Here is a 27,638-nt window from a genome sequence, read left to right on the forward strand (position 1 = left end):
TAATAATAAAGGCAGCCCTGTTTGATAATCCTCAAAAGGTGATAATCCAGATAAGTGAAGAGGTGTTGTCATTGTGGGTTGTGTACTAAGTGCAGAATCTCTTGTGGGTGGGGCAGCATAAAACAAAGACTGACTACAGCATGCAGGAAGCTTTTGGCCACAGTATTCTGCTTTGTTTTGGACCATTTTCTGAAGCAGTGATCCCAAAAGAATTTTAAAAAAAACACATTAAAAACTATTGCTATCAGGTCAGGTCTGTATAAAAAATTATGTGGAACTTGGTGATTTAGCCGCAGAGCAAATAAATCCACATCTAGATGTCCACACAGTTTAATTGTAGCATTAAAGACAGTAGAACTTAACTTCAGTCAGAATCCTCATTTATGTTTTTAGACAATCAAGCTGCATTCCAATTCAGTCTTTGCAGCAAATGAAAAACATTTAACCAGATATTGTGTACCACAGCCAGATGGCACATGATAATTTCTGCAAGGTAGGAATGCAATCACCCATTTTGTTCTCATATGAAACTGTCTGAGCTGCCCAATATGTACCTTCCTAGGCATACACCTAAAGATGCAGTTGCAGATGGCAAACATGCTCGTTACCCCATCAAAACTGTAGTGGAAGATGTGCCAAAATCATACGTGATGTTTTCCTTTCGGTTACAACACTATCTGAGTATTTCACTCATTCAAGCCCATCCCCTCTGGGATTAAATTCAGCGGTTTGCATCCACCATTGTACTAAAACTCGCTGTCCAGTTAAACGTGCAAAATTTGGGAAATGGCCTGCAACACTTTGCCTCTGCAAAGGAGCATCCCAATCTGCAAAAATATATTGCTCACAAATGGCAAAAGAATGATAACTGCAACATTTTTGTGCTGAAAATCATAAATTATACTGTTTATTTGGCATTTTCTTCTTTAAAAGTTTGCTCCCAAACTGATCTTATCAATGTAACCATGGTTCTGATCAGTTATGTGACCAATACCATCTCATGGGATGAAGAGTCACTTATGGAGGAAATGAACTAAAGTTACTGTGCAGAAACAATATAAGCATCAGCTAGATAGCCATCATAAAAAATATGCTATGCCTTAAGGAGTGCATATGAAACTGAGAACGGTTGCCTTGACACTGTTTCATTTACAACATCTCACCATCACAAATACAAAATAATTTCACTGCATAATCTCTCTGCACCCACAACCCCAACCCATTCAATAGTGACCCGGAGTCATACTGAAAATTTTCTGATAAACATGATACATCATTCTGCAATCACCACAAAGAAAAATTGTGGTCAGAAAATACTGGAAAAATCACTGTGACTGAAATTTTTGTCCAACTGACTTTGAACACCCTCCAAAAGGTAGAAGCCACATAACACCCCCTACCCAGTGGTTTAGGATATGTAGTAACAGAGAAATGAATAGATGGGCAGACTGATGGAGGTTATCAAAATATTCCCTGTTTAAGCATGGGGGAAACAAGGGATAGGCATCAATGATTACATGTCCTTGTTTTATGTCTGCAGGTATTTTCCTAGCTTACTAAGCAATCCAATCTAGTACCCACTTACCTATTTGATTTTTACATATCATTTTAGTTAATATGTGATGTAACAATATTTTAGTTAAAAGAAGCACTCATTCTTCCAATGCAATTACACTTACAATCATTTCCTTTTTTTTTTTACAAGTGCTTAAATAATGTAACCAACCACTCACAATGACAAAGTATTCACACAGTAAAGTTAAATTTGCTTTAAATGCATACTGCTCCAACATGGAAAACAGAAATATCAAAATGAATTATTTCTGGACATTTTTTAAATGACTTTTGTAAAATTAACGTAAACCACGTGAACACTTTAAACATAATACACAGTATTCAAGAGTTTCAGTAAGAATTTTCTCTATTTCCACTGAATTACTGATCTGAGTTTGTTTATATCCTCCGAAGACAAGCTCCAATTTCCAAAAAGCCATTAAAAGTTATGTATCTCGTTGAAACTTAAAATAAATCAACGGCATTATCTGACAGCATAAATCAGATAAATCATTAATAATAAATCCAAGGTAAAGAATATATATATATTCAAAATTGTCAATAACAAGTCCTGGATCAAGCATATAAGTATTCAAGATCATTAAATATAAGTCCAAGGTAATGCATATATGTCTTCATGATCATCAATAACAAGTCCTGGACAAAACATCTAATCAAGATCATTAATAACAAGTCCAAAGTAAAGCATATCTGTATTCAAGATTATCAATTAAAAGTCCAAAGTAAAGCATATCTGTATTCAACATTATCAATTCAAAGTCCAAAGTAAAGCATATCTGTATTCAAGATTATCAATTAAAAGTCCAAAGTAAAGCATATCTGTATTCAAGATTATCAATTAAAAGTCCAAAGTAAAGCATATCTGTATTCAAGATTATCAATTCAAAGTCCAAAGTAAAGCATATCTGTATTCAAGATTATCAATTAAAAGTCCAAAGTAAAGCATATCTGTATTCAAGATTATCAATTAAAAGTCCAAAGTAAAGCATATCTGTATTCAAGATTATCAATTCAAAGTCCAAAGTAAAGCATGTTTGTACTGAAGCTCATAAATAGTTAAGTCCAAATTAATACATATATGTATTCAAGATTATCAATAGTTAAGTCCAAATTAATACATATATGTATTCAAGATTATCAATAGTTAAGTCCAAATTAATACATATATGTATTCAAGATTATCATTAGTTAAGTCCAAATTAATACATATATGTATTCAAGATTATCAATAGTTAAGTCCAAATTAATACATACATGTATTAAAGACAAATAATAGCTTTGCTCAAGACTACTTTAATTTTCATGATTCAAATCATACAAAAAAAAAATATCATAATTTGCAATTAAGTAGTTTTTGTTTCAAACTTTCAAAACTAAATTTTGTATATTAATTTTAATTTTTTAAATTCACTTCATATATTATTTTTTGCAGGTGATAGTGGAAATTCATTTAATATATTTCTTCATGCTTATTATTCAGGGTTCCTGCACCAAATGATTTTTGTTTTCCAGAATGTTTTTCAGGTTTTAAGGAGAAAAGGACAAATTTCAGGAGTCATTTTTAAAGTATGATACTTTGATTAAAGATATAATACTGCAGTTGAAGGCAAGTGTGTAAAAATCTCTTAGTTACCAGACTCAACCATGGCTACCAACTTAATATGATGATCATAGCAAAATCATTCACTGCAAAGTTACAGTGGAAAAATAACGTACTTTCTCTAAATTTTTAGTTTCACTTGTTAACATTAAATTCCAGGACATTTTTTATATAATAAAAAGTAAATTTTCAAGGAGGTTTCCAGGATATTTTCATTGAATTCAAATTCAAGTGGATTCCAGAACCTCCTTAACCCTTTACCTCATAGAGCATAGTTACAAAGTGTAGCGTGCTATAAATAGAACACCTGTTACCCATTCGACTCCATAAGCATAGGCCTGTCTGTTAACTGTTAAGCAATGTAGTGTATGTTAAATTTAACAGCAATTTTAACCATTTACATTTTTGGTACACATCTATTATGTGTGGAAAAATTTAAGAGTAAAGTCCGATTGTTATAGCTGTGTAATTATTTTTCATGGACAAATTTTTTATGGGTTTTTAAAATCTTGAGAGAACTCGTTCACCGTCAAGTCAGTGAGACCGCGTGTCCAACCATAGCTGCCATTTCTCATACTCAAAATTTACAAGTTTTTTGTCTGTGTCTACATCACTAAGTCATCTGAATTTGATAATTTATAAAAACTAATTGCTGCCTACATCAATATCAGAGCCTTTACCTAAGTTATTGAAGCTTTCATAATTGTGATTCTAATTGTGAAAACTTCATAAGTACTGAATGAAATCCGCGACCTCCATTTTGGAGAGTGTAGATTATGAACCAGTTACTTTAAATAGCAGATATTTACCAGAGCATAAACTGTGACCACATGATCTGACGTAATTCTCATTCGCAGAAATGAATGTAGTATATAATAGGGGGTTTTCCCTGAAGGTGGCGCTACAAAAACCAGCTTAAAATGGCTGATGTTTACAACAGACGGTCAAATGGCGCTTCCATGCAAATGGAGTAGAGGCGTCAAAAGGCGCTTCCATGCAAAAGAAGTCGAGGTGTCCAAATGTGCTTGCATGAGGTAAAGGGTTAAACATCAGAACAGTCACGATTTTTAATTGAAGAATTGTAAAATAATTTATTGTGATTGTGTACAACAACCAATTTATCTGTACATTAATCAGCTGTATAATACAACTCATACATGTAAAATTTTGTCATACCTGGGTACTCTAGGGTCATGCCATGTACTGACACCTGTTCGAGTATGTAAGAAGTAAACTTGGCCTTGTTGTGTTGTTCGTTGTTCTGAAATTTAAAATATACCATTTTTAAAATAAAAACAAAATGCAAATATAAAGTATGAATGATCAGCACATAACAGTTGCTGAAAATGTACAACACAAAAAATATTTGCATGAACTCAGAAAACTTGTACCTTGGAAAACTATTTTAGTCCATAAAAAGGACTGGCAAACCAATGGGGGTTGGGGTGAGGGAAGGGCTACAAAAGTCTAGCATTGCTAGGAATCTGTGCACATATAAAATTTATGACAGCAGAGTCATGAGTATTAAAGAAAATAATCCAAAATCAAGGACTTAAATTTGTGTGCGCATTTTTGAATATTTAATATAGCTTTAATAGTTTTAGTCATATCACTACAATGTCAGCAGTGCAGCAGTTTATAGTGATGTCAAGCACTGGGGCATCATGCCGCAGACATGTAGCATCATGTCCCACCCTGTCACATTATCCTGACACAAGGCCAACCAGTCCTAACACTAACCTCCTAATGCTGAGCACCAACCAAAGCAGCTGCTAGTACCATTTTTATATGTCTTTGTTATGACTCAGCTGGGGTCTGAACCACTGACCTCCCACAACTGAGTCAGATGCTCTAACCACTGAGGCCAATGAAGCAGTCAACTTAAATTTGTCTCTGCAGCATAAAATGCACAGTGTAGTGGCCTAGTATAATGGCACTATGCAGAACAATATCCAGTTTTGTGGCAACAAATGAAAAGATTAGACACATAAACCTACATGAATCATGCTTTAATTATAAACACATCACACATGCTGGTATTAATGGCACTGACAAAAGTTTCTGAGATATGAACTACAACAAGTTTTACTTGATTTGACACAACAGATATAATTAATGTGATAATACAATGCTGGTCTACTTTTAACTGACTGTAAAAATACAACAAATACTTGTCCAAGTCATAAAATAAAACACAATCAAAATTATGTTTTCCAAGAAATGCTCATGGGCGTCACTGTGATGGTTGATTGACATTTGTCACGTTTGAATACAACAGGGCATATCACATTTATGATGATTAGTCTGAAACCAAATTGAACGATAAAAATAAAATATGAATCTCACTTAATAAGACTTATTTATTAATTAAGGGGCCCCGAGTGGCCGAGTGTTCTAAATCGCTGTTACAGATCACTGCCATCTCACCTCTGTCTGCGTGGGTTCGAGTCTCGAATTCAGCCAATATGGGTATGTGAGAAAGCTTGCCAGTAGCTTCTCATGGGTCAGTGGTTCTTTCCAGGGTTTTCCCAGGTTCTTCCTCCACCATTAATACTGTCCACCATGTATAGCCTATAGTGTGCTGAAAAATGGCATTAAACCCTACAACATCAACAACATTTATTAATTATTTATTTATTGAAGTGCTGTCCCCTGTAGGCATTGCTAGCATTTTCACTGACTGACAATTCATTATACATTTTTATTTACAGCACATTGAGCATTTGTTGAAAAGAAAATTTAGTAAAACTATATGACTTCTTACTAAAAACTGCAAATTTCAGGATATTGATTCTGAATTCCCAGGCAGTAACTTCTGTTATTTTTGATGATACAATGAAGGATATATCAAATATTCATTTACCAATTTTGATTGCAATTTTATTCATGAACAGCAAACTGGGCCTTTATATTATGGTACTTTCTATACGGAAGCAAGTGACCCATGCCTGCCCCTGTGTTACAATTGTGATCACAAGTTTTCTCAACATGTTAAAGAATGTGAGTAGTATATACAGTTTTACTATAGGATAAAGAAAAATGACCTTAATAACTAAACCAAAATGCAACAACAGCCCCTCGAAGGGGCTGATACTTTACTTACAAGCTGAAAAGAATCGCCAGGAAATCAAGATAACCATTTCTTTATTTTAACTACTGTGTATTGAAGCCATCTCTGATATTATTGAGCAATAGCAAGATTTTCAAATCAGTTCCTGTAGTGGACATAAAGGATGTCAGATTAGCACAAATTTCATCTAGGACCAACAAAACATCATAAGTATCCTAGTAGAAACCCCATGCTGATATAACTTTCCATTTTGGAAGTGTAATGATAACAAGACTTTCAAGATGGCTGTCATGGTGGACATATTGGATATCAAATTAGCACCATTTTCATTTAGGACCAACATGGCATCATAAGTCTGTTGGTGAAAATGCAATGTTGATAATGACCAGCCATCTTGAAGAAGTAGCCAGAACAAAATTTTCAAGATGGCCACCATGGCAGCCATATCATAAGTCACACAAGCACAATTTTCATTTACAACCAGCTAAATATCATGAAAGGTATTTCATTTAAAACCCCATGCTTTCTATGACCATTAATTCAAGAGTAGTGATAACGAGATTTTCAAGATTTTCAGATAATCAAACAACATCATTTTTATTTAGGACAAACTAGACCCTGGGATATATGTGTATGCGAGTTTCACGGCAATCTTCTATGTAGTCTTGGAAGAGCAGCAATATCAAACTTGTGCTAATAGTTGGATGGACAGACAACAGACTATCCCATAAGCTCTCCTAGTCTATAACCAGCAGAGCTAAGAACAAATACAAATTCACCTCTCTATAACTTTGATATTTTCATCCAATTTTAAACAAAATTTCACAATATACCAAGGCATGTTTTATTTATGTTACTTGCAAAATTTTCAGAAAGCAAAAAATGCAAGAATTAAAGAAACAGACATGTACAAGATTTGGCAGAACTTCAGTTTAACCAAGGTGATCACATGTATGATTTCTCCAGGATTTTTATATAGAGAGAATTGCTGCTTTCTCATTTTCGCAAGGTAGAATTTTCATTTATTTTGTGGGGTGTGGAGAACAGTACTTATGAACAGACCCCATATAGAATGTTTCAATAAACATGTGTGATACATAAATATTCATGAATAAAAATAAAATTTATAGTTGTTTAATACATTACCAGGATGGGGGGGGGGGTGTTATTCATTCAGCTTAGAAGTGATTTGCATGAGTGGATATGATTGTGTCTTGTGACAATAGCAAAATGTTGAATGCATTAGAAATGCATGTAACAGCAGATATTAACACCAAATACCAAAACTATACAACATCTTCAAGTACTGTAGGTAAAACATTTTTAACTACTAGTTAATCAATGAAAGTGTCTCAATGCTCAACTGCAAGAAGTCACTTAGTAAGTGCCTGATTATGATATCTAATCTAAAACTAAAGCACTTGCATGATCAGGCTGAGTTTGTTTAATATTAATGAATGTAACATGTTTCATTACTTCACAGCAAATTCACTGTGCTCAATTTTCAGGTGCTCACTCATTTATAATGGGGGAGAGGATATTCCTATAACATAGCAATGATTTGCACAAATGTGCATGTTGGACGAAATACTGCAGTTGTACAGACCAAGAGAAGGAGTACTCTAAGGTTCCATGCCAACAAACAGTGCATTTATGTACTATTTATAGGGCTTTCAAAATATTTAAACAAAATTCGACTGAATATTTCACAACAATGGTGGTGATGCAATGCTCCTGGTGGGATAGTGAAACTATTCTTGGCTATTTGCAAGTACATACATGCCAATCATTATTGCACCTGTGGTGATAAACATTACAGGCAAATCCACCTGTGGGAATAAAAATTACAGGCAAATCGACCTATGGTTAAAAACATTACAAGCAAATCCACCTATGGTTAGAAACATTAGAGGCAAATTGACCTATGGTTAGAAACATTACAGGTAAATAGACCTATGGTTAGAAACATAACAGGTAAATCCACCTGTGGTCTCAGGGATGTAGAATAGGTCTTATATGTTTTCTGGCATTTTGTTTTGAGGCAACTATTTAAGGCGACCTGTTTGTCATAGAATAATGTTTCTCCTGTCATGGCCTTAGGACACTATCATGGCTTTAGGGTGCTGTTTATATTGGATGGATTTCATCCTTTGTTACCTTTGTCTTTCTTTTGTATGCCTTTTGGGGTCACTTTTGCAATATCTTTACGTCTGTAAATTATTGGTGAATATTTAGATTTGTCACAGTGGTTTGTTTTCCTAGGGATTTTGGCAAAGGTTTTGACTTTACCATTTCGCTGTTTGCCCACTGCTATAAAGCAAAAATTAAGCTATGTGCCATCATTAAATCACAAATACATACAAGTATGCATTCATGCATGACACACACACACAGCATGCAAAAATCTACTGCACTTTTAGCACTTACCATAGCCTTCAGGTAATTGTATCATATTGTGAAGCTGAGCCCTATTCAAATAGTTTCGATGCCGCGTAGAACGTCTGCGTGGCAAAGCACTGTTATTAGCAGAGTCTGATGGACTACTGTCCTCACTATTGCTATTATTATTGTTACTACTAGAACTAGTCTGTACATTAGTACTAGAGACAGTCCGTTGATTGCCACCTCCTGAAACATGGCGCTCACTGCTGTGTGAATTACTGTTCCGATTCGGATTACTAGAACTATTACGACGTGTTGATGAGTTGCTCCTGTTGGATGTGGAAGAAGAGGAAGAGGGACTCTGGCTGTTGCTGCTGTTCTGACTAACTGCTGTATTTGCTGAGGGTGTTATGGATGCCGTCGTTACCACACATTCTGATGCAGGCCTGAAAAAACAAAGGAAACCATGTATTAATCAAGCATTGAGAATCGCTATGTTTTGGCATGAAAGATATGGCATATAATAATAAGAAATTTTGATCCAGTTTCACCCAACTGTTACACAAGACTAATCAAAACAAGCATTTTTGGATCTGCCAAGTTAATTTGTTTTATCTTCACCACATGACAAAAAGTTTCAAGATTTTTTAATGACCTTGTGTGCCAAGATAAAATTTTATTAGAATCGCAAATATTTGTTCTTCAAAATCAAATACACCTGTTTCAAAACAAGTCTAAATATGTTACAAATAAACTAAATTGAAAGTTCTACTGAATATCAAATCTAACGACCCTCGTTTGTTATTAAGACTATACACTGGTGCAAGTTGCAGGACGAAAGGTATTGAACTAGAGATAGTATGTCAACTATCAATCATTCAAAATTGAGGTGTCTAATGGAAAGACCTTTGAAACGGCCATCTTGCCAATAACAACTAAATCAGTTATGACTTTTTCATTTCCAGAACAAAATACTGTTTCACAAGATTTGCAGTTGCAAAAGAATTATTTCTTGTTGACCCATTGGTTATTTTAAAAGATCTTTGTTTTAAGAAAAACATTATATGCCCCTGAAATAAGCTGTTGGTATATCAAACAACACAAACAGATGACCCCAACCAAAAGGGTGATAGAAACCCAAAAATACTGAACTATAACCTTGACAAGATAAGATCATCAACGTGGCATGCAACACTTTCTGATGATAATGTGGTTAAGCACTGAAAACGTTTAACTCAAGCAGCAAATTCAATGTTCAATGGCTGCCATGGCAGATTTCAATGGTTCTGATTACACCCCACAGCGCCTCTTCAAAATTCAAACTACTGCCAAGGGGACATAATCCAAAGTCTTTTAAACATATTAATTGTCCATATGCTAGGCCTGCATAGTTTACTGAAAGTTATTTTTACAATGTTACTGCAAGGGTGATGTTTGTATATCTGACTTCTGGCTCTCAATGGAGGGTCCTAAGTTATATCCTTCTCACAGATGATTACCATATCATGGTCAATATATCTGTAATTTTTGAGAATTACTCTCCTGACAAGATACTTATGAACAAAAAACATAGACATTAGAAAGATATTTTCTAAAGTAAAGCATTGAAATAACAAATATTTTAAAAAATCACAAACAAATCGAAGTTTCAGCATAGCTTCATGGTACAATGAAATGGCTGAAATATAAGCGAGCAAGTCTTTAATTAAATTAACCTGCACAAAAGAGGATGGATAAACAAGGAAGTAAAACAAATTGATATGGGTGTGAAGTGCAAGTATTCATCACCAACTTTGAGAAAAACAAGCAATATCTAGAATTAAAAGATCTTTCCCCAGACACTAGACCTTGCACATTTCTTACAACATGGAATTGCTAATCGATGAAACAGGTAAATCAAGATGTCATTAACTTGTTCATACTTTATAAACAATAACACAATTATTGCAAGATATGGAAGGACTGGAAATTTCATTCCCTTGCTGCCTAAGATTAGAACAGATGTAGGTTATCAAATCAGCCTTTATAATTGTATAGTGTCTGCCTAGTCCTGTATAAGTATGTAACAGAAAAAAAACCAATCTATAATTATCAGGAAAACAGTTCTTCATGAGCAAAGGCCTGTAATATTTGATCTAAAGATATAACATCACCTTTCACTACTACTCTGGAACAAGAAAATCTCCATAAATATCACGATAATGAATCCATTCACTTCGAAAAGAATAGAATAAAAAAAATATGATAAGGGAGCAGTAATTTGAAGAATGTATTGCAAGAATGACTTTTTGTATTTATTTACTCCTATTATGCTCAGGGTTGTGTGGTACTTTCCAAAATGATAAGAAAATAAGCTTTTTGATATAATTGGTACTTGAGCACTTTGGCACTGTAGCTACTTCTTTGGTTTACTTTAAAATTTGCAAAAGGTTTTAAAGAAAACAGTTTAATCCCACTACCTCCAAAAGAAACTTTCACTCTGTTAATGACTTTGTATCTATGTCCTACAACTGAAAATGATATATGATATACCTGTCTCATGATCTTTTCCTTACTAATGACCTTGATCTTTGAACTTGGGGCTTCACTGTTGTACGATAAAGCATGGACCTAGGTCAAGTTTCTTCAAATATCTGTAGAGGTGATAAAAGTGGCAGCCTGGTTTTATAATTAAAAAAATAGGCTACCAACTTACATCATATGTTATGACATTAATCTTGAAAACATTGGGCATGACTGCAAAATACATAAGAAACTGTCAGGTCCAGGTGGCTGAGTGGTCTAAAGTGCTCGTCTTTACCAATCAATGCCATCTCACCTTTGCCCACATGGGTTCGAGTCTCTGGCTTGACATTGTGCGTATGTGCGTATGTGAGAGTTTGCCAGTAGCTCCCCATGGGTAAGTGGTTCCTATTGGGATTTTCTCAGGTTATGCTAGCAACCAGATATAGTCCATCATACACTGAAAAAAGGTGTTAAACCCACAACAAAAAAATGTAAAGTTGATATTTTCAATGGTTCAAAAGTTATACCTCTACATTGACTGAGGTCACTAATTTATATTTTCCAGTAATGTGACCTTGACTTTAAGGTAGGAGGCTTGGCTATGGTATGTAATACACTGTTTATAAATGATATATTTGACAACTATAATTATAACATATTCAGTGGTTCAAAAGTTAAACCAGGAACAAGTGACATAATTTTATTTTCCCCTTGTTCTGAGTGTGACCTTGTTGCAGAGGGTGTGGCTACTGTATGCAACACACTTCTAGTTGTGAGACATATGTAACTAAAGTTTCATTAAAATATCTTGGTTTAAAAGTTATACTCTAAGTTACAAGTCAACGAATAATAATTTCCTATGCAATGACCGTAACATTGAGACTCGAGGCCTGGCTATGGTATGCAGCACACAAGTCATAATATATACTTCTGCAGTTTCATGAAAATGTCAGTGGCTGTCACAAATGTATGGAATGGGAAACAAATGTTAACAGTTGGATAAATGGGCAAATAAATATTCAACACCATAAAATAATATTCCCAACTTAAGATGGACTTAAAAATGCATGGAATATTTAAACCTGCAATGTATTGTTCATATTCAAATGCAAACAGCATTTGAGGTATGTAATGTATATTTAATTGTTTGTTTGTTTCTTAGGTTCTTTTTTAAATTTTTATTTTATTACATACAGTATGCTGGATTGACCTTGTCCAAAACTGAGTTCATTTATGTTTGACCTGATTGACTTTTTAAAAATGTTATTTATTATTTCATGTAAACAACTAATACACAGCTAAATTTTTCTCTATGTGTATGGGCTTAATATAACGATCTTTATTAATAGAAGAAATATGTTTATTCGGGTCAGGGTTTTGGACTTTTCTAAGTGATTTTTGCAGGTTATGATTTTGATTTTGTAAACATCAGGATCATTCTAGAAGGTTATTTTCCATTAGGTAATGTTTTTTTTATATATATAGAAAATGCTAATTGTGACCTGAAGTCAAGTAGAGAACTATATAATCTTGTGATTGTGAGGACTTGGTCATTCCTGCTTTAAGTCTTAGCACAATCAAATTGTATTACCGGTATATGTTGTGACCAGTAATTTTGGGCTGGAATCTTTCTTGTTAAAATTATTTAATTCAAGTGATTATTTTCTCTGGAAAAACAAAAGTGCTTTGATAAAATTCTTGGATAGAGACATTCACCGGAATTTATACTAAATTCAAACCTGGAATTATATTATTGTGATTCAACAAAAGATTGTTGACACATCAGCACTCCATATGCTATAACAGTCACATCATCGCCTTTAGTTTTGGATTTCTTCAGGACTTTGCTGAGCTTGTTGTCTTTCACTCTTTTCTGTTACTTATTTTAAGCGCATACACTCGTAACAGGTAGGGGATTTAATTTTTATTCTGGCAGTGCAAATCTGTTTTCAAAAGTCCATTTTTTCTATGCCTGGTTGTGTTGAATTGCCACTTATGATTATGCCATATGCCCTTATATGTTTAGGCTAAGTAACTTTCTTTTTAGCAAGATCAATACAAATGCTGTAAAACTGGTATTTCCAAAAAGATTCTAGTGAAATTACAAAAGAATAAATAGTATATATGCATATTGATATATACCATTTTGACAATTGTCAGTTAAATTGGCAATTTCTGAGGGTTTCTTACTTCTATTTTCTTCAATGCAAATAAACATGGAAATTATGTGGAAAAAATGTGATTATTTTGTTGTTTATAATATTAAGAGGCATCTTTCTGTTGATAGTGGTAAAGCATGAAATTCACACTAGGGTACAAAATTTAGTCATAATGTTAAATCAAAGGTTTCAGCTAAATACAGCACCATATATATTCACTCACAAGTTTGAGTCCAACTGCAAACAATATAGACCCTGATCTGCCATTGTATAATACGCAAGCAAATAAGGGTGTTTCTTGTTTATTTTACTGATTATTCCAAACAAACTGCATAGACCCAGAATTTGCTGACACAATATGCAATAGCAGATAAGGGACTATATAGTTTGAAGTCAGACTTGACTTTATCAGTGAGTATATGTTATTTTGCATTTAAAATAAAAAACAACAACTTTAAAATATAATTTAACATGGGCATTGTTGAGTGCTGCCACCACAACTAGAAAATGATACATATGTTTGGCTAGATAACTTTCTAATTTATCTGCATATACTTTTTCATTGTTTTGCCTAAATATCACTTTTTGTACTTCAAAACATGTTGATACCTGTCAATGTATGATCTGTAGGTGGGAATGTTTCACCAAGCCAAGGGAAATGAGGTGTAAAAGTACACTGCTGTTAAGTTTAGCATTTAATATATTGCATAGAACAAAAGCCTCAGTCTTAAACTACCCACATTACAAAGCAAAATGTGAGTATTGGTTTATCTGTTGGACAAATCAACAGCCATCCTGTGAGGCTGGCATTTGATACTGTTCCAAACTAACTAACTTTAATAACGCTTCCAAAGTTCTCTATATCAACAAGGAAGGATCTTGCACATTTCCCTTTGTCTCAGCAAAGAAAGAAAATTATGGTTCTTCCCTTTTTGAACACCCTGTAGATTGATAGATATATATGAAATTTATTTCATTAAATAAGCAAACATTTAGCAGCATGATCCAGCTTTCACAGAGATGGTTGTATTATTTTATCATAAGTGACAATCAAGTTCGAAAGTAATAATTATTGCAGACATATTGTAACTTGAAAAATCTTACCCATATGTTTCAGTTGGGAGCCTTGGTGGTTCAGTGGTTAAGATGGTATATTTATGACAGAATTGCATGTGTTCAATGCCCACCATAGGATAAAGCCTGCATTGGCTTCCATAGTGAGTCCTTGGGCATGACATTGTATTATGCTGGCCTCAGCACCTATAACCTTAAAGTACTGCTGTACAAATCTATGTCAATGAGATAATGTTTGTACCAAATTGCACCACCACTTGTTGAATGGTTCTTGTGTTAAGTTGGTTACAAGCAACATCCCATGTGAAGATATGAAGTTAACTGGCAAAGGCCACAACTCTATCAAAGATTATGTGTGTGTGTGTAAGAAATTTGGATTTTTAAAGTAGCTTTCAAAATATTCCACTCATATCACTACAATGTCTGCAGTGTGGCAGTTTATAGTGATGTCAAGTATTGGGGCAGCATGCCGCAGACATGTAGCATCATGTCCACCAGTCACATTATCCTGAAAACAGTCTGACCAGTCCTAATACTAACCATTAATGCTGAGTGCAAAGTGAGGCAGCTGTTAGTACCATTTTTATTAGTCTTTGGTATGACTCGGCTGGGGTTCAAATCCACAACCTCCCCAAATCTGAGGCAGACACTCATACCACTTAGGCCACCAAAGTGGTTTAAGTCATTCAAAAATGGAGCTGACAATACAAACACCATAAAAAAGAAACATCAAGGTCTACAAGACAATGTACACACCTTACTATATTATATTACTCTTTAAATGTGCCGTTTAATTTCATTCTTAATGCATGGCACAATTAATTGTTTTAAATGTATCTGTATACTTGTATGTATGATTTATATGTTCTTTTATGTTTATAATGTTTTTACTTTAGAATTATATTTTAATTTAGAGGTATGGACTTTGTAGTCTGAGATAAAGAATTCTTATTCTTATTCTTATTATTATATGTTGAATGGTTCCTGAACCATGCTGGTTACAAAGCTCTGATGAAGTGAAGATATTAATGAGTGAATTTTGATGACATCACCAAATTTGAATATTACTTGCATATTTGATCATTTGTGCATCAATATTGCACATAAATAACAAAATTAACCATTCCCTGACTATTTGTAAGACATTTCCAAAAACATGTTAAATTTATAGAAAAAAGGCCATATCTCCATCAAAACTGGACCTGAAAAGACAAAACCTTACAAAAGGCATGCCTACATGCAACTGGAAATTCACCTACCAAGCAGCATAAAATTATGCACAGCATTTTAATAGATACAAGTGTACACATGTACAAACTGATGGACTGACAGATAAAAAGGTGATTAACAAAGGGCTCTGATTCTAAAGGCCAATATAAAGAAGACAAATGATTTTCTTGAGAATTCTGAAGAAGAAGGGTTGGCAGAGAATTTGTCATCTAACCTACTGATGCCAGTACAGGGGTAGTATATAACCACTTGTAAAGGTGTGACCCCTCTTATCATGGTCTAAGTCATATCTCACCTACATGGCAGGTAATTTATTATTTGTCAGGTGAACATTACTGCAGCCATGCACTCACACAAAATTGTCTATATATATATATATCTTTGTTCTGCCTCCTAATCAATTTAACTGCATAACTGACACAGGGAATGACATAAAACTTGTTAAGATGTAAGAAAATTGCTAAAGGGACAACTCAACTCCCACACATGATATGGCAAAACAAATGGACACTTTATCAAGTGGTTTTATCTGGCAGCTAAATATTTCAGCAGATCCGACCACAAAGTGAATATACTGAAATAAAATGCACTCTCTACATTCTGAGGAGTAGCATTAATTATCTTAAATCTCTTTCTATGATATGTCTCATATATCACATCATTATTTTAACATTATAGGTTGGAAAACGGAAAAATCCAGGCACATTACTTAAATTTCCATGTTAATTGCATGACAAGATTAATCGTAGCTTCTGCTTAAAGACTTTGTATAGCATTAAATACTAATATCTTCTGTTTGGAATATTTTTACAAGCAGACATCATATCTGTAATTAAGACTTTAGAACAGCGTAAAAAATGCAAATGCGGTCAAATCCGCAAGAAATTTTAGCATTGTGATGAGCTTTGAAGTCTTTCTTGAGCCAAAGTAAAAAAAAAACCACACTGAACAGAATGCATGACAATTACTGTGAATACACCAGTTTCCATGGTTACTGTATCAATTCTCACTGAAACTTTGCTACAGTTATAAACCATAAATTTAAAGGTCAAATATGAAGGTTTCTTTTTAAATATACATGTATTTTTTAATCCTCCATACCTAACTAAACCATATTTGTTACTGTAAATTTCTGTTACATTATTTATGAATAACTACATTTAAAAGTATAACATCATAAAAACTTACATAAGTATTACTCCCTTGATATGCATAGTGAAGTGAAAGCGTCACTGAAACACAGAACTTGCAAACATAGAGATTATAGCACAGGGAATATGCACAAGTAATAAAATGAACAATGATCTTGTGAAATATGAAATGACTGGTACTACATATGCAGTATGGTCAATATAGTCACAGATCAATTCAGAGAAAACAAAACTTATTGTAAGGAGTATTCAACTGCAGAAGCATGACTGTGGCATATTTTGCAACTTTTATATTTTATAAGCCATACTAAAATATAAATACAACAGATCTCTATTTTTTGGTCAAAATTATAAACAACAATGTTTCAAAACAGAACCATGGTTCTTTGAAGTGGTACACAATGGTTCCTACTCACTTTAAATGTTATCCTTTATCTGCTAATATAATATTTCACCATGTTCTACTTTAACATAAAAAATCTATCACGATGAGGTTTAATAAAGATAGATGTCTGCAGTTAAAATACCCAATGAAAGGGAATGACTTATTTTTCAGTATTCTTCTTCACCTCTCATTTTCCCCCAACTATTGCATAATTGATATGTTTAAAATCCATATCTTTATTGGCTAGTAATACGCTTGACAAAAAAAAACTCAAATGAACATTACGGCCTGCCTGAAAAGGTCATCATACTACTTTCCCATCAAACACAATGTAATTACTAGATCCCTATTTTGACATCTTCAGTTAAAAATGTAAAAAGGAAAACCCATCCATTTTTAATTTTTGATAACAATTTGAGACCATATACTGCACAAAATTTGTCTTTTCTATTCGAGATGAATAAGCAATTAATATAATTCAACAGTAGTGGCTGGGTAGCTCATTATAGAATGTTATTACACCTAACATAAAAAAACCAAGCCTCTGTCAAGGCAGGTAATTATGGACAATCTAGCACTTAATTCATTTTCATGGTGTCGGAGTAAAATATTTTTAATCTACACATAATGTTTTAGAAACATAATGTTCTATAAAAAATAATGAAAAATTGACATTCTGAAAAGCGTTTCTATAAATAAACCTTTAATGAGGCAGCAAACAATCATTCTGTGGCAACAGTAGTGACCCTTTCCCAATCGATGAATCAATCAAGTATCAAAACAATTGTTGTTCCTTAAACTACAAAAGTTTAAACCCATGAACTTGCAGTAAACTTAACAGTAACTCTGAGAAATAATAATTTTCTTTATTTCAACCAATAATTACCATATATACTTACTTTTAAGCCAGGCAGAACAAAACAGACTCTAATCTGCTGACACATAAAGCATCTGCAGATCAGGGTCTATGTTGTTTGTTCTACTAACCAATCCTAATCGCTACAAAATCTCTGACAATAATTACAGGTAAAATGTGCACTCTAGACCTGATATTTCTTATCAGATAACTGTCATGATTTTGTGTTGACAAAGAGGATGGGTATCTGATTGATCAATTGTATCTGTCCCTTTCATGTCAATATCTAGAACAATTGTCATTTTCTCTAGCATTGCAATACTAACTTTCATAATAGTAGATCAGAAAGGTAAAGATTAATTTTTAAGTCTATAAGATGATGCTTGTTTTCTCACTTACTCCTGAATTTCTAATTGTGAACGTGTAGCAAAATTGTATATAAAATGAAAAAATATTTTAAAAAATCAAGTGCAATTTTACTTATAAACCAAGTGCATCAACACAACAAATGGTACAAGTGGTTGCTAGTCCAGGTGACATCTGACTGGGACTAAGCTGTCTCAAGCTGACCTTTGTTTATGGTGAAGCCCATACAAGTTGTAGTACCTTTGTTTTAACACAGGCCTGGTGATGTTGGTTGTCATTACAGGGGCCCAGCTGTCTTGGGCACAGTTGTCCTGTAACAGGTGAACCTAATTTCAGATTTCAGTGGTAATAAGTTAGTTTTAAGATAGACCTGTAAATATTGGCTGTCAGGACTAGAGCCAACTTTATTTTCAGTAGTGAAGCCAATTTCAATGGTAGAAAGTTTGTTTCTACACAGGCCTGGTGAAATTGCTATCTGATCCCATTGCTAAAAACATAAAACCTGATTACAGACCAAAGAGATCTGAGAAAGAAACAGGAGGAAATCTAAACCTTCTGTTTTGTTCTATGACATAAACAAAATGCAGTCTGAGTCCAATTGTGTTAACTACTTCCCTTTTGCGAAGCATCCAAGAAATAAGCTAAAATAATTTAGATGCTATGTGTCCAACAAAAAATGTTATTACCATAATGTAAGCAGTTATTTTCATCTTTTTTGCATGATATCCAAAAGCCCATTCTAATAATTGTAGCAATAATCATGTGCCAAAATATGTTTCACTTGGAAATCTCTTAACATTATCCATTAGCAAGGCACCACACATACCGTATATACTTCGTTTAAGACGAGTTCAACTACAAACAACATGGATTCTGATCTGCCATTGCAAAATGCATAGGGTCTGTGTTCCTTGTTCCACTGATTAAAAGCTAAACGGCAACCAAGACAGATTTACAAGATCACAAGAAGCATCTTCTTCAAGACCAAAAAACGACTGAATTAGATCAACTAAACATCGTATCTGAGTATGAAATATTTATGTTAGTGGTAAATCTGTCACATCATCAGCAATATCTGTAAAGCAGCTAATCTTTAGCAAACCTAAAAGTACAATTTCTTGTGCAAACATTAAATTTAACATTGAAAATCATGTAAAATTGATGTTCTGACTGATTTGTTTGAAACAAAACACACTGCAAACAATATGATGCAAATACACTACATTAAGGTGGAATCCCTAATATTTCTTGACAGGATGTTTTCAGTTGAAGACAAGGGGATAAGATGTGACCATTGTATGAATACTTCTTTAAGAAGTGCCAAAAGTTATCATTCCACTAATTATCATAAATGTTTCATGTCTGATATAACATGTTCTTCTTCACACAAAATTACATCTTCTACAAGCCCTATATCTTTAAATTGGTAAGCCGAAGGATTTTTTAGCAAACACAACAACAACAGTCAGGCAACATGCAAATTCCTTATTTCCATTAACTATTTCAATAAATTCTGTGAATTGATGCATCTGTATTCTAGAGCAGTTGTTCCCAACCTTTTTGAGTATGAGGAACCCTTCTTATAAATTGTTACAGACCCCGACATGCTAATAGTTGTACTTTTAGGCTCCCTTGAAATAACCCTGCAGACCACAAGAGGTCTGCGGCTGACAGTTTGGGAACCACTCTTTGAGAGTGTTAAGCAAATAGTATAGTAGGGTATATATTTTGTCAGTTTGGGAACCACTCTTTGAGAGTGTTAAGCAAATAGCATAGTAGGGTATATATTTCCATGTAAGGACCATTACAATGAAAAGTATGGGAAAAGATACCCTGTCACAAACTGTCCATAAAATGAAAAGCAACATTTAAAAATTCACAGAATCTGTGGAGACTGAAGACCACAGACTCCTTTTTTACATACAAAAGGATTCTTTCCAGCATGACAAAATTATTGAGATCGAATCGGTTATCAGGAACCAAAAGTGTACACGACCAATTTACAGCAGGTCAACAATCACTATAAAAAAAATTCCTGAATTCTTGTATATTTAAAGTGGACTTTATCATTTGAATATGACTATTATTGTGATTAATAAAAAAAATTCTTTTCATTATTTAAAAAAGATACAAAACATCACCAGGTCATTTACATCCATTCTTGCCCAGAGTACTTACAATACGTCTCAGTAAAATGTGACATAATATTGATGATATTATAATGTAATCATCTTCGATGGCTGGGACACATCTGACACATGGAGGATGGGAGGCTGCCAAAGGACATCCTATATGGACAGCTGGCCACTGGCACCAGAAGAGTCGGCCGCCCCTCACTCCATTTCAAGGACGTATGCAAAAGGGACATGAAGGCATGCAACATTTCAACCGATGGCTGGGAAGTGCATGCCAAGGACCAAGGAACATGGAGACAGATGGTCCATAAGGGCATAGCAGTCGCTGATGTGAGGAGAGGCCAGCTGGTGGCAGAGAAACGTGAGAGAAAGAAGAGTGTGGCAGCAACCACAGCAACTCAGACTTCCCAGTACGTCTGAAACAACTGCAATAGGGACTGTCACTCATGCATAGGTTTGCACAGCCGCAGCAGACGTCGCCAAAACCCCAGAGATAGACAACAATCCAAGGGCGCTAATCGCATGGTCTCTCAAGACTAAGCCACTTATGATGATAATGTAATAATCACATCAGTCTGAAGCTTTGATTTTACACAAGCAGACTAAATTTTTAAGAAAGATATTTTTATGTTAAGGGGCACAAGGTTGATAGCAGAAGGACAACAGGCATGGAATTCTGAAATGGTAAAGAATTACTCCAATGTATTTTTGCTTTCAACAGAAATGTGATACAAGTTCCAAGATCTAGTCAATATAGTAGTTGTATGTACTAAGTATAATCATCTTATCTCAAATGGCATGTAAGCAGCAGCAGTATGGAAAAGTTTAATGAACAGATAAGTGGATGGATGGTATCAGAATTGTGAATATTATGTCGCCTACTTCTTTGCAAAATGGCATGGATATGTAAAAAGTCTGCTTTCAGTATTCAGACTGCACTATTTAAGCTTTGTTATGTTTCTTTAACAAGCTTAGTGATAGCATATTTTAACTGAGAACAAGGTGAAAATGATTAAATTCACTGGGAAGTATAAAACAACCTTTGATTACGAGAAGAGGTCAACCATAACTTTATACAGTAAAAACTGTTATGAGCAAGCTCTGCTATGAGCAACCACCTGTAATTTCTGACCACAATCTTAATGCATCGCTCAATTTTATTATATAAATACCCTGTCATGAACGCGACCAGCAACCATGATGTCATGGCAGAATATGCATTTTGACACTGCTATGCACGACCGCATCGAAGAAAACAAGATAAACTACACTGACCGGTATTTAATCCATGTTACAATCACTGCTTACATGTTCTTAAAAAAGAAAGAAAAAAAAAATAGGCTGGCTACCAGCATCTTAAATCTTGTAGGTATAATTGTAGTGTTTTATATTTGCTATTGCAAACCACACTAAAGTACATGCGTATTATTCCAGTAATTAGCCTGGTTCCCAGCCTTATTTTCGCTACTGCCCATATGTAGAACCCTGCATTTAGCTCTATGCACAACCGTATCACGAGAACACAGACAGACACAACCAACCATTATGGAATCATCTGTAACAATGATTGCTCAAATAGTAAAGATTGTTCTAATAAAAAACAAGCAAAAACAAAGTACCACAAAAGGGAGGAGGGTCTGGCTACCAGTTGGCATTTAGTGACAGATGGTACAGTCCCTAAACCAGGTTAATGTACATATCACGAACTGCCATTGTAGTGCCAAAACTAAGGTAGTGATCACATATATGGTTTGTCTTTAGAATTAATCCATATTGCCAGTGGGTGAATAAGGTCTTTGTCTCTTAAACCAGCAAGTAAGAATCATTTGCGGGATTGACAATGTTAAAGGCTTGTGAATTTTATATATAAAAAAATTTCCCCTCAATATTACAGTGATTACAGTACATCCCAATCAACAAGCTGTCGATTATTCAATCTGGTGTGACCAGGTTACACACTTTGTTTACAGAGTTAATCCCTGTATGTCTTTTTTGAATTAAGCCATTAACTTTTGGCTCCAAGTAAAATGATTCTGTTTCTGGATCAGATAACCGCTTCTTTTTATTTCATTAATTGTTAGATATACAATGCACATGTATAGAGTTTTCATATTTTCCCAAAGCCCAGTCAAAACCGTCTTTATAGTCGATATTACAGCTGAGCACTAATAATGTTAATTGCTAGTACTTTAGTAACAGTGGAAGAACCTCCAACTAAAAAGAGGCAAATTTTAACGCTGGAGAAAATAATTATTGTAACTGAAAGAAGTGAAAAAGAACAGACCACTCACGACTTGGCAGTTTAAACGTCAGTAAAACAAATTTAGGGTGTTATAAAAGTAAAGAAGTAATTCAGAAACGATTTCATATGCTAATACATGTACATGTGATCTTCAAATGTAAATGTGATTTCATGTTTAACGATAGATCTTAATTGCTATGTAATTTTTTCTTCAGATGAATTCATACAATATTTTAGAAGAACTATTAAAAATGGTATAGAATATATGTACAGTGATTGTGGTTATTTTTCTTTAAATTATTCTGAAACTGGAACTTGGAAACTGGTCTTTTTTTACAAACATGTTATGAGACCACCTGTCTTGACAGACCTTTTTTTCTTGGCAGATGGGGCGGTCTCTCATAACAGGTTTACTGTACTACACACATATAGACCTGTCCACTATAATCTCACCTTGTGGGCCTTTCCCACTGTGTAGTTCTGTTGATATGGTTCACATAATGAACTCGTCCACTGGCTGTTCTTCTTTCTTCCCATCTGAAACAAAAAAATGTAACATGATCGATCAATAAAACAATGATTTTAATGAGCCGTGCTGAAACAGTGTCTAGCATGTCAGACTCATGACTGAAAGTGGGCATAATTAAATCCAACAACTTGATCTTCCTGGGTCAAAGTACTTAAATTCTTGTGTTGAAGAACAGCAAAATAAACCTTTAAATAATGGTACTTCCAGATTCCTATATTCTGGCACATGTCACCTCCATTTTAAGCTATATACAGATAACAGGACACAAGCACCAAGCATCAAAGCCAATATATTTTTTTTCACTTTGACACTTTAAACTGGATAATGCATTTGCTGTTTTCTATATGGTTTCTATTAAGGGCCAGTCAAATTTTCAAGCTCTGCCAATCTTGTTTTATTTATGTCAGATTTTGTAATGTGATCTACACCAATCAGCTGACCTTTCAGCACAGAATATGAGCCTGCTGAGGAGTCTCTCCAGTTTGCATTCATCATGTCAAAATTTTATTTGTTTCAATACAAAGCTTTCCATTCAAGCAGAGATTTCACCAGAAAATTTATATATTAATAATGCTTGGTGGTCATTACAACACAGAACAGTGAAACAAAATAATGTTACAACAATGAACAATAGGACATTTTCACACATAATAAACTTAAATGCACAGATGAAACTGACATAATTATTACATAATGATATCAATATTATGTAATTTTTTTTTTACCAAGACAACAATCTTAGCACTACGAACTCTGGACAGTGATGGAAGTAAATGACTGTTGCAATTTCAGTTTCTTTCTAAGCAATCAAGAAAATCGTTTATAGACTTTAACTCACTGCAACAACAGTCCTGTGAAAGTCAACTCTATATATATATATATATATATATATATATATATATATATATATATATATATATATATACAAGACCTCGGAAAATCTACAGTGACTTTATGACCTGCTCTAAATTCGCTGTGCATACCTTCAGTTCCCCAAACCTTATGTAATCTCAATAACTGTCATATGGAAAACACTCACCAAAATAACATTTCTCTCAGCATTTTATAAGAAGTCATTAATCCTCAACCTGTGGACTTTTATCAAAAGTTTCTTTTTTCCCTGAATTTTTACATACTTATTTGACTATTTTTATTTATTTTATATTTTAAAGGCAATTAGTGACAGGGTACTTACATACTTCTCTATGTAATGATCCATACCTGGGATAAATTTTTAACAAAAGACTAGTGGAAGAATGTGACCAATCTAATTTTTTGTGATTTTGCAATCCTTGGATCTGTAGCTATTAAAAATATTGCTTTAACATTTTTTTAAATATTCTAACATTTCAAAAGGGACATCCTGGCATATGTGGAAAAAAAATTGGACTCTGAAAAATGCTATCTATTTTTAAAAAAGCCTGTAAATCTTGAGGTGAAAAAAAACCTAATCTTCAATAAATTCATGACTATGCATAAGGTTCAGGACTGAACCATATACACTGCATGCTGAACCAAAAGCTCAGGAATGAACCATATACATTGCATGCTGAATCAAACGCTCAGGACTGAACCATATACACTGCATGCTGAACCCAAAGCCCTCAGGACTGAACCATATACACTGTATACTGAACCCAAAGCCCTCAGGACTGAATCATATATGATGTATACAGAACCCAAAGCCCTCAGGACTTAACCATATTAAAACCAACTGAACCAAAAGCCCTCAAAACTGAATCATATACACTGTATACTGAACCAAAAGCCCTCAGGATTAATCTTAACAATTCTGCCATTTCAGGCTTTCAGTTAGTGATTTGACTTCATTAAAATAAAGGAAATTTGGAACCAGAAACTAATTATGTTTTGAGATTTTAGTCTTCTGAGGTTTTGGTTTTGACAAGTTTTCATCCCTCAAAATACAAAACAAGTTCTCTTTCAATAGTTATCGACAAAGTTTTGTAACTGCAACTGGTGAAGAACTGGAGAAACCTTTTTCCTTCTTTCAGCCACAGTTACCTTGACAGCATCCAAATCTAAATCCGATATGTTTCCTCCATACCCCAAGTGCAAGCCATCCACAAAGTTTAGCAACAGTAGATAGTTGTAGACTGGAGTTATTGCAGAAACCATTTTCCTTCTTTCAATCACAGTTACCTTGGAAGCATTTGAGACTACAATCCATAAGGTTTCCTCCTTACCCCATGGTCTCACTGGATAGTTTTGGATTTTGACAACTCCCTAATTTTTAAGCTAGAAGGCATGAACCTAATTATCACAAGCCTAGCATTTATAAATTCACACAGAAGCTAAATCTGAAATGTGGTTTAGATTTACTCTGAGTTAGGCTTGGAAATGGGTCACAGTTAGATGAGCATTGGAATCAAATGTGTAGATTTGGCTGTAAATGTGCAGCTGTATTTACGTGTGTCTGCTACAGAGGTAAATATCTAAAAATTTAGATGGTTGAGGGGTGATGAAAAGTATGCTAATTTGTTATAGTACTAGTGAAACTTATTCATGCATAAGGCATATACTGATTCTTTTGGCTGCCTTGACACAGGAAAATAATGAAAATAGCTCATTGCTGTCAAAAATGAATGTAAAATTTAGGGGTTGGTGGCATTGTTGGTTCAGTATAAAAGCCACCAGTTGCATCAGGAATTAACCTGATTGCTGCTGTCAAAATCTCACATGTATGCTTTCTACAAAAATCATTTGTTTTTATTTGTATCTTCAGTGTAAAATTATTCTCATTTTTTCTGCAATAGGTCATTGTCGGATGAAAATTCACCAAATAAACTATCCACTGAGACCCAAGTGCAAGCCATCCACAAAGTTTAGCAACTGTAAATGGTGGAGAACTAAAAATAGTGTGCAGAAATGAAATTGGTAACAGATGGATGGACAACATCATAATATAATATACTCTGCCTTCTGGCAAGCATATACAAAATACCACAACAAAATCAGCTGTAAGAAATGCAGGTCTTGCCTGTAGGATACATGTTAATAGCTTGGTGTACAATTTGTTTCATATTATTGAGCAAGCCAATAGCTTATATTTTTTGCTCTCCTCCAACACTGGGGGGGGGGGGGGGCACTAATGCTGTAATTGGTCCTACATAAATTATCCATCATTGCTTCCAATACTTCAAAATATATTCGCTGTAGGATATGTAAAGTGCATGCTGGGATCCAATATTAACAGCAAACCACGGCCTGTACATGTATGAACATTTATTCTGTAGTTTATAAAGACCTGTTTAATAGCCAATTTGTCATTAAACCTTAATTAAGCAATATAATTTATTGCTGCAAAGTTTGCAGGCATTGTTGTTGTAGGGTTTAACGCCATTTTTCAGCACAAGATAGGCTATACATGGCAGCCAGTTTCAATGGTGGAGGAAGAACCCAGGAAGAACCACCGACCTTTGACAACTGCAAAATTTGTATTGTGCTTTTCAGTTGTTCATGTTTTGTCAATAATAAAACATTTATCTGCAATCTTGTTTCTTTCCTATTAATACCAACCAATGTAAACATATATTGTTGAAAAATCCCCTTTCAAACATAACTGTTTTTGGAATATGGCCGATTTCATCACTGATCTAGAAGCCTTCTTCCTTGCTTCTTAAACTTTGCCACAGCTCATAAAGATATAATCAGACCTACTTTTAATTAATGCCAAATTGAAATTACCACTTCTTAGGGGAAAAAATTCAGCTTAAATTACCATATATTCTCATAAAAGTTCCATCCAACTGCAAAATGCATAGACCCAGAATGCACCAGAAGATCTGGATTTATGCAGTTTGTGAGGATTAATCAGATGAACACACTAAGAAAGACCTTGACCTGCAGTGAAGTATGCACAACCAGATCTGAGTCTATGCTGTCCAAAGTTAGACCCTACTTACATGCAAAGTTTGTAAAGTATCATAAAAGTTTTTGAAACATGCAGGGATAAGATGGAAATAGGGAAAATAAAAAGTTTCTTTCTTCTCTCTAGTATAGTACAAGTTTTTTTTCTCAAAGAAATTTAAATTGGGCTTATTTTGTTTGCAGATTTATGAGGTACCATATAAACCTGTACTCACTTAGAAGTCCAACTGAAAACAACACAGATCCTAATCTGCCATCGCATAAAGATCTGGCAAGTCTGGGTCCATGCTGTTTGTTTCACAATTACTCCTATAAAAAAATAGCAGAGACCCAGATCTGCAAGCATGTTGCGTCTCTAGGTCTGTGCAGTTTTCAGTTTGATCTGACTTTTATATATATATATATATATATATATATACATACACACGCACACACACACACACACACACACGGTAGCTTCTTGGAATCTCATGCTTTTACATATTTTAAAA

At 34.2% G+C, this 27,638-nt stretch overlaps 1 protein-coding gene across 1 annotated transcript in view; it reads right to left on the reverse strand.

Moving 5' to 3' along the window:
* Positions 1-27,638, reverse strand: part of LOC149803244 (E3 ubiquitin-protein ligase SMURF2-like) — a 149,254-nt gene that overhangs the window by 32,129 nt on the left and 89,487 nt on the right. Inside the window, exons 6-8 of the mRNA XM_089952892.1 lie at positions 23,184-23,267; positions 8,673-9,073; positions 4,352-4,436 (exon numbers count right to left, since the gene is read on the reverse strand). Of these exons, the coding sequence (XP_089809018.1) occupies positions 4,352-4,436; positions 8,673-9,073; positions 23,184-23,267 (570 nt within the window). The remainder of the gene's footprint in view (positions 1-4,351; positions 4,437-8,672; positions 9,074-23,183; positions 23,268-27,638) is intronic.

This window comes from Sinohyriopsis cumingii, chromosome 3 (assembly GCF_028554795.1).
Source record: "Sinohyriopsis cumingii isolate HCF-2022 chromosome 3, ASM2855479v2, whole genome shotgun sequence".
In the NCBI taxonomy this organism is placed as follows: Eukaryota; Metazoa; Mollusca; class Bivalvia; order Unionida; family Unionidae; genus Sinohyriopsis; species Sinohyriopsis cumingii.